The sequence below is a fragment of the Artemia sp. Qi Xiang Cuo genome, chromosome 9 (assembly GCF_049724085.1).
Source record: "Artemia sp. Qi Xiang Cuo chromosome 9, ASM4972408v1, whole genome shotgun sequence".
Taxonomy (NCBI): Eukaryota; Metazoa; Arthropoda; class Branchiopoda; order Anostraca; family Artemiidae; genus Artemia; species Artemia sp. Qi Xiang Cuo.
In genome coordinates this window covers 20,146,008-20,158,775 of record NC_142802.1, presented here as the reverse complement: position 1 = coordinate 20,158,775, position 12,768 = coordinate 20,146,008, and the positions used below count along the sequence as shown (strand labels likewise).

The 12,768-nt window shown below is 36.0% G+C and overlaps 1 protein-coding gene across 2 annotated transcripts in view; it reads right to left on the bottom strand.

Annotated features, from left to right (window-relative positions):
• LOC148948423 (testis-expressed protein 264-like) overlaps positions 1–12,768 on the bottom strand; it is a 59,934-nt gene that overhangs the window by 15,827 nt on the left and 31,339 nt on the right. For both annotated transcript variants that reach the window (XM_089094344.1, XM_089094345.1), the window contains exons 2-4: positions 7,503–7,773; positions 3,178–3,402; positions 171–333 (exon numbers count right to left, since the gene is read on the bottom strand). In XM_089094344.1, the coding sequence (XP_088950470.1) occupies positions 171–333; positions 3,178–3,402; positions 7,503–7,760 (646 nt within the window). In that variant the 5' untranslated portion in view covers positions 7,761–7,773. The remainder of the gene's footprint in view (positions 1–170; positions 334–3,177; positions 3,403–7,502; positions 7,774–12,768) is intronic.

Below are 12,768 nucleotides of genomic sequence, written 5' to 3'. Positions count from 1 at the left end.
GAAAACAGGTGTAGAAGAAGTCCTAACTGTCATGTAGTGGCACGGTGAGACTGATATCTGCTAGGCAATACGAGACTTGGAATTTGATCTTAGCTTCCAGAATTGCATGGAGATTAGCCATTAGTGCCTCCAAACAACCAAAAAAAGAAGAAGAAGAAAAAGTTTCTTACCTTCTTTTTCAGATGGGATATCTGATTCCGAATTCAAAATTTCTTCTTCAACTTCCAAAGCTTCTGGAACATAAAACTCCTCCTGTCTGGACAAAGGCACAAAATATTTAATCTGGTTTGGCTCATAAATTTCAATCACTGGGTGAGCTGTTAGGTCTCTTTCCTAAAAAAAAAAAGAAGGATGGAAATCCTGCAAAACAATATTCTGTAAGTCTTATTAAAAAACAGTATAGAGATTTTGAATTAAAAAGAGTAGAAAAGGCTCATTTTGCAGGGCCCTAAGTCCCTAGGGTCCTCTTCCCGTATTCCAGAAGATATGCCCAACCCTGATTTGTCAAGATATAGCATGCTCACTGTTCTGCTAAAATTTATCCCTGTAGTCTTTGTTTTAAAAATGGGTTATTTGCATTATTTGGGTTCCTTGCCAGACAATATCAGTGTAAAATAGAGGGCTACATATTTCTAAACAGAGGGCAACATTATGAAGGCTACACATTGCCAGACAACATGTAGACAATATGAGGGTAAAATTACAGTTTTAGATCCACATTATAATTAGTACATTTATAATTATATAAAAATAATAAAATATAGTTATATCATATATAGATTGGCATTAAAATTAGCATCTTTAACAACCCTTGAATAAAACCTTGGTGAAAATCAAACATAGTGTTGCAAAAGTGCACTTATGTCTTTTTACTTCACTTAATCATTTGGTAATTTAAGACCACTCCCTAAATCATTCCCCTGCAATCAAGAGGAAAAAAAAAACAACTCAATATGTCTATATTTATGAAGTCAACAAGGGTGAAGAGGTCGGGTGAAGCATGATAGGGCTGTTGGGTTGGGCTTTGTGTTTTAGACCCTGATCTTAAACCAATTCTAATTTTGACAAACCTATTATAGGAACAAAGGTTAAAAATATCAGAAGAAGCAAAGGGATCAAAAGACCGAGACCAGGAGCCTTATGAATTTATAAATCTAACCAAAATTTTGCTGAAATGTTTTTATGAAAACCTGCTGAAAAGCGAATTTTTATCAGTATAGAACTAGAGCATATCAGCAACGACAGTGTAAAAACATTATAAAAAAGCTTAAAAGTAAACATATTCTACCTCCAAATAGACAAAAAAGGAAAAAAATTCTTCTGCTACTCAGAAAAATTGGAATTTTCCTTTTTGTTCATATTACAATTTTGTAGTTCTTAAAACTCAGAAAAATAATTCCAAAACAATACCACAACTGACAGCTTATACTGCTGCTTGTGATAACTTAGTAATGATACTACTACTAACAACTCACCGTGGCACCAAGCCGCATGAGGTCAACAGAGCCACGCATGCCCCTCCTCCATCCCAATCTATTTAAAGCCTCCCTCTTTAGACCCTTCCAGGAAGTTCCCATTTCCTTTAAATCTTTCTTTACGACTTCCTCTCTCCCAAACCGCAGACAACCTTCTTTCCGGTTAGCCCTAGACAGTTGGCCGAAAAGGACAATCTTCGGCAGTCTGCCATCCTTCATCCACAGAACGTGCAATCTCAACTTTTTTCTCATTATAGCCTTGGAAAACGGGATTGAACCACACTTTTCGAACAACCTACTGTTTGAAATAAGGCCAGTCAGCCGGGTACCCAGAAAATCCGTAAGTAATTTCTCTGGAAAGCATCTAGCCAATCTTCATCCGCTTTTCGGAGCACCCATTCTTCAGAGCCATATTTGACCACTGTCGCTCCCAAAGTTCTAATTGCTGTTTAGTAAATGATAACTTAGCAATGCTGCTTGACCAAGTCTATCGTGTTTATGTTATGATCAAATTTACTGCGAGATAAGATTTATTTCCAAAAAAAGGCTATCACAAGCCCATGTGGGGCAAATTAGTATTTCAGGGTTAAACTTGGGAACAAACACAGCCAAAAAAAGAACTGGATAAGACTGGTCAGAAAAAGAAAAGAAAAACGTCATTAAACAATAACCTATAAAAACCGACTATCAATACTTAATTTTTTAGACTTTTAACAGAAACTTGGAAGCGTCCTTTAAGTTACTCTTTATAGCCCAGTTTATTCTTTAAAAAAAGGAATAGTTTCAGTTGTATGCGGCAGTGTTTCCATTTTTACCTTTTTTTTGGGAGACCTACCTAATTCCCAAACCATCTCCTGCAGGAAGATTTTAAACATTGTTTAAACACTAGGGTGGAAACACTGGCATGCGGTGATCCCGTCATTTCGTAGGTGACGGCATTGTAATCGGTGGATCACGGTCACATCATTTGGTAGAGTAGTAATATTTGTGGAATCTTAGTTTCGTTTTTACATGGAAAAATCAATCTTCAGTCTCACATGAAATAGTTTTAGCATCAAATTTATTTCTAGGAGCCGAATTTTATGCAATTAAAAAAAAATGATCTATTAAATAACTATTTTGGAATGAAAATGTGCTACAAATGTTATTTACAGGTGGCATGTGCTGCTCCGAGCCTATAGCAAGAAACCACCTTCCCAGAATCTGACTCCGGTGGTGAGATTATGCGAACGCGTCTTCATGACAATCTAAAAAAGAAGAACGAGAGGAAAAGCCACTGAAAACACTGGGAATGAGACGATTCAACTCTATTCTCCATTCAAGGAATGCATAGGCACAAGAGCTGTGTCTAGGAGATAGAAAGTACCCTGGTTTGAACCCCAGGAAAATTTTTTCTAGGTTTTGATACTCTTTCTAATGTTTTTACAACTCCCCCGAACAAAAATGCTGGATATGGTCTTGAAAGGCACCGCAATCCTTTTTCAATAGCTCTGCTCGGTTAAACGCCAAGTGAAACTTTTTTTTTATCTGGCTACACACAAAGAAATTACACGTGCCCATAAAGAAGTTTTTAGCGGTATTGCGCCATGACAAATATCATAAAAAATATATAAAAAGCAAACCAAAAGAAACATTGAATAACAATAATGCTATTACTAAAGTTCCTTTTCACTCGGCTGCGATGCTTCATTTGAATACTTACGGCAATATATTCAGTCAACTTTGGATAAACCTTGATGGTTGCCAAGAAAAGAGAGAGAGTTCCATTGAAAGGGAATGTGGTGCAAACAGCATATTCCATCTCTGGAAATGTTGCTTCTTTAAATCCATACTTCTCAAACTCCTTCGTCAGTTCTTCATTTTTCGGTGCTTGAGGATCATCAGAAAGGACTGAACCAACGCAATAACGTAGACTGTGAGGAGCCACCTTCAGAATAAAGAAAGAAATGTGAAAAAATGTTGAATGTAACAACGTTCCAATAGATGTGTGGAGCCGAAATAACGTAGACTGTGTGAAGTTACCTTAAGAGAAAAGAAAGAAATGTGAATAAGTTGTGAATATAATAAGGTTCCAACAGATGTGTTGAGTCACAACAGCGTAGGCTCTTTGGAGCCACCTTAAGAGAAAAGAAATAAATCTAATTAATTTTTTAGTGTAACAAGGCTCCAACTGATGTGTTCCTTAAAAAGAAGTTTACACAACACCAGCATCTGGCAATACTAACTACAAAAGAGCGTTAACGCCACAAATTTTATAAAAAACTTGAAATTCAAAAAATAAATGCATCAAGTACTATTTTGATTATATTTTCACAAAGTGGTGGTAACATATGCAATTTTTTACAAGATAAAATACGTATAAAAATCAAAATTCGCAATAGTTTTTTTTTGTATTTTCTCCACTTTTGCTTTATAACCATGATAATTTTACTTGACGCCAATACCTATCTGTTTCAGTCACGATTGTCATTTTATAATACAAAATAACATTAAATCAAAGACTTCCATTGCTTAAAAACCCGCTAGAACTTATAATTTTCGTTAGAATGAGTCTCCGGCTTTTTACAGCCCAATCACCTATGCGACAACTAGTGAAAAAAAAAAGGCTATAACTTATGTGGTGTTCTCAGACATACTCGATTCTATTATATAATCGCCATCCACATTGCACCCTTTCATAGGATTTATTTCTCTTTACCCTAGAAGGTTACCATTTTCTCATTTTAACAGCTGTTAATAGGCAATGACAGTGAGGATAGGGGCGTCCCGAAAGGGGTGAGGGGCTTGCCCCCCCCACTTTTTTGGCATTCGGTAAAATTTTCACCGAAGATGAAAATTTCGGCAGAAATTTTGCGAAATCGGGTGACATTTAACAAAATTCTTGATTTCTGCAGAAAATTCGGCATAAATCAGGTATCGATTCGGTAAAATTTACGAGTATCGCCTTCTCAATGAAATGAGCCTCGGGACGCTCCGGAGTGAGGGTAATAGCATTAAAGTATGATTTAAAACATAAATGTACACACAAAAAGTCCGTAAAAATATATGATAAAACATAGATAAAACCTTCTTAAACAAAACTATTTTAAAGCATATACATTGCTGTTGACGCTTTATTTATTAGGGGTTATCTTATTATAATTGATGGGTTAAACATAGATGAGACACTGTATATTAGTTTAAAAGTTATAAGGGATACTAGACTTCTAAATCCTTTGATTCATTGCTGGAATTTGCAGCAGTTACTAAGTGGGTGGACTAAAACCCGGTAGAGTCCAAAGGTGACTCACTAAAATCCACAAGGCATGGAGACTCAGGAGGTGTTCTCATGACCTGATGGGAGGCAGCATATAATAAAATACTATAGCAAGGAGAAAAACAAAGAACCTTCAGAAGGAGTATTCAATACCCAATATCAAGTGAAATATTATGACATTTATTAGGCTAAAATTCTATTAATGAATTATTCATTGATCAAATTTCAGCTACTAGGCTACAATTTTCTTGATGGGTGCCATTTCATGGTGCCACCCTGTGATGCTGTTTGTAGTGACAATTCTGGTTAGTTAGGCAAACTCGTGAAATGGCCACCCCAATACTACTACAAGGCCAGCCACGCATGGTTTCTCTTTCAGCGATAGGATAAAATACGACGCTTTTTGCTGAACAGACACCCACAGTCGTCCGAAAACACCAGAATAACTCCAAATTTTCATACCCAGCATATCTCACTATGGACATTAGTACTAAAAACCAAATCGCCCATGGTTAATATACGCATGCACTTCAAGAAACCTAGACTCCAGATTACAAATAAAGCAGAAAACCTGAAGAAAATTGCCTGTATTAGCTGTACCCATACTTAGAGCCTTGCCTAGAGGGTAGGGGGGCAACCAGGTCAGCAGTCTCGGGAACAACAGCTAGGGGGATGGGTGCCGTGGCTAGAAAATTGCCCCCTTTGATAAAATTGCTCACTTTGATTCTGGTGTTTTTTCTTATATTTGAATCGGGAGGGGGCCCTGCAATAAATTTTTTCACGGGCACCACCAACCCTAGGAGAGGCTCTGCCCATACCACCATTCCTACCCCAATCCTTTCTCCCTGTAAAATTTATGTTCTTTAATATCACTTCAGCCAATTCCTTCTATTAAATAATCACTGAAAAAATAGTTTCTCTCAACTTGCTCAGTTTCAAATCCTTACAAAAACTCAAAAAATTAAATACCTTCACTGCCCATTGGACAGATATAGAGACATGTCTTAAGCACCTCATTCCCCAAACATGTTTCAGTATTTTCAAGTGACAAAAATTTTCCCCTACCTGGGGTCCTTGAAGTAAACATCAGCTTCACGTGCTTCCTTTACCCCTACATACAAAGCAGACTCAATTTAATGAACAAGTCCAACGAGTCCAGAGGGACTCAAATTTACAGAGAAGATGAAAAAACAATAATGTAACAAATAATTCTGAAATTACTTTTATAAACAGCAAATAGCCAAGTAGCTATTAGCCAATAGCCCATATAGACTCAAGTTTACAAAGAAAACTAATAAGTAAAAATGCACCACAGAACCAATGAATAATAAGCTTGCATTCCGAAATATCGTTTTAATTGAAATGATACCGGCAAGGCCGCACCCCGGAGGGGGGGGGGGTACCGAGTTTGAACCCCCCCCCCCCGAAAATTTTTGAACGGCTCGTGAGAACGTGACAAAAATCCATATAAACAAATTTTTGATGCGTTTTTAAAGTTTTTCTTTTGTAAGCCTACCTTCCCGAAAAAAATACCCCTCCCCCACCCCGAATGAAAATCCTCGATACGCCCTTGGACCTTACTGATATTCAATAATAAAATTATATAACTTGTTCAGTAAAATTGAAGGAGTTCCAAAGAGATCATTACAAAGTATCTATGGAAGTTGATTCTTGCCTTACTCTTTCATTCTAAAAGGATTTGAACTTGATCCCCTTTTTGTTCTGTCATGAGAAATCGGACATGAAACTTGCCTCAACTCTTCTTCTCCATTCATCTACAAGGACTTCCCTCCGTCCGCCTTTTTTGGATCCCAACTCCCATGAGAAGCAGCTGTGAAAGTACCAAAATGGCACCAGTTTGCTCCGGGTCACAGTGTTATTCACGGATCTTTGTGCCGAGTGTTGTTCGTGCTTTCAATAACTCGTAGCTTGTGCGTTTTGATAACCTTTGTGCTCGTTGACAAAAATTTTTCTTGTGCTGGCCTTATTTTAATTTTATAGTATTTTTCATTTCAGACTAAAAGATAACATCTTTGGGCCATTTTTCGTGCTTCTAATAATTTTTAACTTGTGCGTTTTGATAACTTTCGTGCTCTTTGAAAAATTATCTTGTATTGCCCATGTTTTAATTAACATAGTATTTACTATTTTTGACTTAAATATACTAGGTCAGGGCCAGTTTTCCTTATTTTAGTATTTCACAACTTGTGCGTTTTGATATATTTGGTGCTCTTTGGCAAATTTTTCTTGCTTGGAGCATGCCTATTAAACTTGTTTTTAATAAATCTTTTGATTGAAATCACTTTTACGACCACAAAATAGCAAAGTATGTATTTGTCCACATGGGCTTAAGTTTACAAAGAAGAGAAAAAAGGCAACTACACACCACAAAATTCTCAAAGTGATGACAATTTTTTGTAATGACAAATAAAACCATGACTCTTTGCCCTACGTGAAATAAAGAAGACGATGCTCATCACAATGACAGAGGATAGCAATGCTACTGCTCTCGGTGGCAGAAAAAGAACAATGATACTTTTAGAGATCACCAAAAAACCCACAACAAAAAATATTTTTGGCAAACTTTTTGGAGACTTCTCAGCTAATAGTAACATAAATTGCATCGTCTGATGTTTCTTTATGTCATATGTCTATAGAAGCAGTCTTTGTGTGATATTTCTAACAGGGACAAGATACCTATATCAAACTAAAATTTTATCCTCTCAAGATTATTAAAACGGAATCTTAAACGGTCTTAAACATTTTCTTACCTGCTGTGGATTATCATAGTAGATAGCAAATGTCTTCAGACTGGGCGCAACTGAGTGGGCCTCCGTAAAAAGGTGTCCACATTCTTTGTATGGACCCCTAGCAAACTTATAGGCAACTCTGAAGGTTTTCAGAACCTTCTGCTTTGTCTCTACATTAACGGCATAAAGGAGACCAGAGTATACGAAGTATCCCCCAGCAGTGGCAATGAGACAGAGTACCAAGAAAATAAAGTAAATCACAAGATTCTCTTCTTCCATCTTCACCTTTTACCTAGAAAACGAACGAAATTTGTTTTTGTTAAAGCAAACTGCTGTTTGTCACAAAATGCAGTAATAAGAGCAAAAGAATTATTTTAAGTTCAGTTTAAATTTTATTGTTGCTGTTAGACTTTACTTTGCATTTGAAATTATGAAATAGTTTGCAAAATCTTTGAAAAAGGGGGAAACAAATTTTAAGTTCTGGTTAGGTAACAGTGGTGATGACAAACAGTGGCATCAATTGGAGGGGGTTCTTGCGTCTCCTAGATTTGGAAATATTTTTTTAGTACTTTATTCGAAAAAAAAACAAAAATTTTTGCCACCCTATATTTGAAAAATACAGTCACCCCCTAAATCTCTGGGAATGCCACAAAATGCAATAGCAACAGCAAAAGAAATGATTTGAGCGCAGTTTAGCTTGCTTGCTTTTTGAAGTTAAAATTTGCTTTGTATTTAAAATTATGAAATAACTTGCATAATGTGATCCTTAAAAGGGATTACAGAAGACTCCTATAAAAACTGAAAGGGGGATCATTTGAACTAGAATTTTGAGATCTAGCTAGGTAAAATAATGATGACAAGAGGTGGCATTAATTTAGGGAGGGGGGGGGGGTGTTTGCCCACTACATTTTGAATACCTTCTCAGTGGTATTTTCTCTGAAAAAAAAAATCAAAAATCTTTGTGAGTTGATGCAACTGTTGACAAGACATGAAAGCACTGGTTTTGTTCTTTTCTTCCTTCCACAAAGTATCGAGATTGTTCTTTCTAATGAAGCTAGCATTTTAATAATTACTTATCATCTTATTAGCACGGTTACAATTTTATCATTATTTGAAAAAAAGAAACAAGGGGCTAAAGGACCTCTTATTAAAACTTTCATAGTTTATTCTATAATCTATAACTGTATATTGTTAATAATCTTGACATAGTTGACTATGTCAGCTAAAAAAAAAAAAAAAAAAAAAAAAAAAAAAAAAAAAAAAAAAAAAAAAAAAACAGTAGCCTTCCATTATGGACTTTGGTATTGTTTTTTATAATGAGCTGAGTTTTTTATAAACATACATTAGCTGCATTGCATAAATTCAAATTATATTTTGCTTTGTATCAAAAGAATGTTTAGAAGGTTTAACCTGGAAAGCTTTACAATGAGAACATGAGAACAACATGTACAAGAACAACATGACCATTAGTTGAATACTGCACATCTCAGTGGTATCCAACAAGAAAGTCTGATTCACAGCTTATTGAAAAAGTGCAAAAATGGTCATCACAATTTGTTCCTTATTTGAATTACTTGCCTTATGAGTGTAGACTAAGATGTCTGAGCTTACCAACTCTGCAATTTAAGAGGGATATATTGAACTTAGTTAAAACATGTCAAATTATTAAAGGTGTTGATAATTCATCAATTGCTTTCTGTGAAGCCATTATTCACCCACACAGTAGAACTTGTTAAGATTGTATAAGATGTTAAAAGAAAGGTTTTAAGAAAGATTGGACAGGGTTCTTTTGTAAATTGGCCATTTAAATAATGAAACACGCTGTTCAAAGAAACAATGTTACAGCTTTTAAAACAGCTTGTGTTGAAACCTCTTTTTATGAAGAGTGGTATATAGAACCATAATATTTATGGCATTTGTATGATTTGTTTTACTCAGTGCCCCTAAAAAGAGTTTTATGAATTTGTCTCTGTGTATTCTGATGTAATTACTTATTTTAGTAATTGATTAAAAAAACTTTTTCCACAAAATAAATTTTTCAAAGAAAAGTAAAGAACCCCATTAAACCAAAAATAAACAAAAATAAAATAAAATAATCTACCAAGCGTGAAACTACCACAGATCAGCATTGATAAATAAATGAAACCCAAAACGTGCAGAAATTACAATAATAACCTAGTCAAACTCAAAACGAGCAGAAATTAACATGAGTAGGGCTCAAAATTCCTACGTCTTCCCAAGACCAGAACATAATTTGCACTTTACTGCAAAATACAAATTTTTTTTACTTTTATAACTTTAACAAATCAAATAACATTAACATTTTGATTACCATGTAAATATCTGTATATGTTTATTAAACTGACAATGCACATTCATTTGTATTTTTTTCAGTAAAGTGTAAATTATGCTCTGGCCTTGGGATGGCATGGCATTAGAAACTATTAAAAAAAGGCACTAGCCCTTTCAATTTTTAATCAAATGAGCCCTGTTGAAATTTCTACAGCAACACTTTCAATAAAAACCTTACATGCCCCCAGGGCATAACTTCCAGCCCTTGCCCTAAGGGCTGGGGGGGGGGGGTTGTCATCCTCAAAGACCTAACTTCCAGACTGGATGTGTTTGGGGAAATGGTAGGCGTGAGAGGAGGGTTAGTTGCCCTCCAATCACCTCCGACTATGAAAAAGGGCACTAGTCCTTTCAATTTCCAATCGAATGAGCCCTTTTTGAAGTTTCTATGACAACGCTTTCTATAAAAACATTAAATGCCCCAGGGAATAACTTACAACTTTTGACCTGAGGGCTGAGAGGGGGTTGTCATCCTCAAAGGCCCAATTTTCAGACCTTTCAACTACGTTGAACAAAATGACTCTCTCAAAAGTTTGATTGGATGTGTTTGGGGAACTGGTGGGCGTGAGAAGGGGGTTAGTTTCCCTCCAATCAATTTCGACTATTAAAATGGGCACTATGCCTTTCAATTTTCAATCGAATGATTCCTTTTTGAAGTTTCTACGACAACACTTTCTACAATAAAAAAAAACCTTATATGCCCCAAGGGCATAACTTACAACCCTTGCCCTGAGAGTTATGGGGGGACTGTTATCCCAAAAACATAATTTCCGGACTTTTTAAGCACGCCGAACAAAAAGACTATCTACGAAACTTTGTTTGGATATGTTTGGGGAAATGGTGGGTGTGAGAGGGGTGTTAGTTGCCCTTTAATCACTTTCGACTATAAAAAGGGCCCAAGTCCTTCTAATTTCCAATCGAATGAGCCCTTTTGGAAGTTCCTACAACATCACTATGCATAAAAACCTTGTATGCCCCCAGGGCATAACTTACAACCCTTGCCCCAAGGGCTATGAGGGGGTTATCATCCTCAAAGCCTAATCTCTAACACTTTTAAATCACTTTCAACTATTAAAAAGGGCACTAATCCTTTGAATTTCAAATCGAATGAGCCTTTTTTCAAGTTTCTACGATAAGGCTTTCAATAAACCTTATATGCCCCCAGGGCATAACTTTTAACCGTTACCCTGAGGGCTGTGGGGGGTGGGGTGGTCATCCTCAAAGATATAATTTCTGGACCTTTCAACTACTTTGAATAAAATGGCTATCTCAAAATTTTGATTGATGTGTTTGGATAAATGGTGGGCATGGAAGGGGTGTTAGTTGCCTTCCAATCACTTTTGACTATTAAAAATGGCACTAGCCATTTCAATTTCCAATCAAATGAGCCCTTTATTGAGGTTTCTACGACAACACTTTCTATAAAACACCTTATATGCCCCCAGGGCATAACTTACAAACCTTGCCCTGAGGGGTGTGGGGGGGGGGGGTTGTCATCCTCAAAGACCTAATTTCCAGAACTTTCAACTACGCTGAACAAAGTGGCTTTCTGAAAATTTTTATTGGATGTGTTTGGGGAAAAGGTGGGCGTGAGAGAGGGGTTAGTTGCCCTCTAATCACTTCCGACTATTAAAAAGGGCACTAGCCCTTTGAATTTTCAATCAAACAAGCCTTTTTTGAAGTTTCTACGACAAAGCTTTCTTTAAGAACCCTCTCTAACCCCTAGGTATAACTCACAACACTTGTCCTAAGGGTTGTGGGGGATAGTCTACATCTGAAACATAAGTTCAATTCGAAATTAAACTGAGTTAAGCAACATGATTATCTACGAATCTTGATTGGATGGGCTTGGGGAAATGTTGGGCGTGGAAAGGGTGTTAGTTTCCTTCCAATCCCTTTCGACTATTAAAAAGGCACAAGCCACTCCAACTTCCAATCGAATGAGTCCTTTTCAAAGTACCTACGACAACTCCTTTGATAGGAAGTGCTCTGGTCTAAGACCAAGAACCAAAAATAAATAATACATTGTGCCAAATTGTTCTTTACTTAGGCAGCGCTATTGTCCTGCCTATGATATGTTCAGCCTAAGAAATTGACTTGTTATTGTGGTACTAATTAATACCCAGGTGACCAATTCTTGTGTATTGTCTATTTGTAACAAGACAAACCTATGGCTTATACTCATGCCACATCATAGTCATATCTATCAATAAAAAAAGCCAAATATCATGAATAACATGGCAATTTTCTTGATCTTAGCATCATACTTGTAATTGAAAAGCAAAAATTAGTTTGAAGAGTTTGCACCAGCTGTAATTTATGTCCAACTGTTTCCTCCTAATACTAAGTCTTCCTAACTTTTCAGATTCCTGTCACAGATAGAAGAGCTGCTGTCTTAAATTTTTATCTTTTCTAGTTTTAAAAAGTATGCCATAAACCTTGACTCTGATTGGTCAGTCAAAAAATTTATGCTTGAAAGTTGAACAATGTTCAACTCAAGAAATTACAAACAGCAAACATAATTGGCACTGTAGTTGTGCGAAATTTTGATTTTATCAACAAGTGTGACTATAATGTGGCCTGTTCATTACTCTGTATTCTTGTAAAAAAAAAAAAAAATCCAAATGTACTACAAATTTCAGTATTTTTAAATCTTACTAATGATGAAACAAAATTAATTTATACTATCAAAAAAGGATTTAAATACAAGGATGAAAATAAAAAAAGATGAAAATCTTATTAATTGAAACTTGTAGCACATCACACCTTCGGATTAACATTCTAGATTATTGATTTTGGTGGGACTCAGCTTGGGTGTCAACCTGGTGCCAGATGCAACCATGTGTACCATATTGTGTCTTCCATTGTTCAGGTAGTGAATGTGATTTTCTCCTTTGTGAACTTGATATTTCTAAGGCCTTTAAATACTGTTAACCAC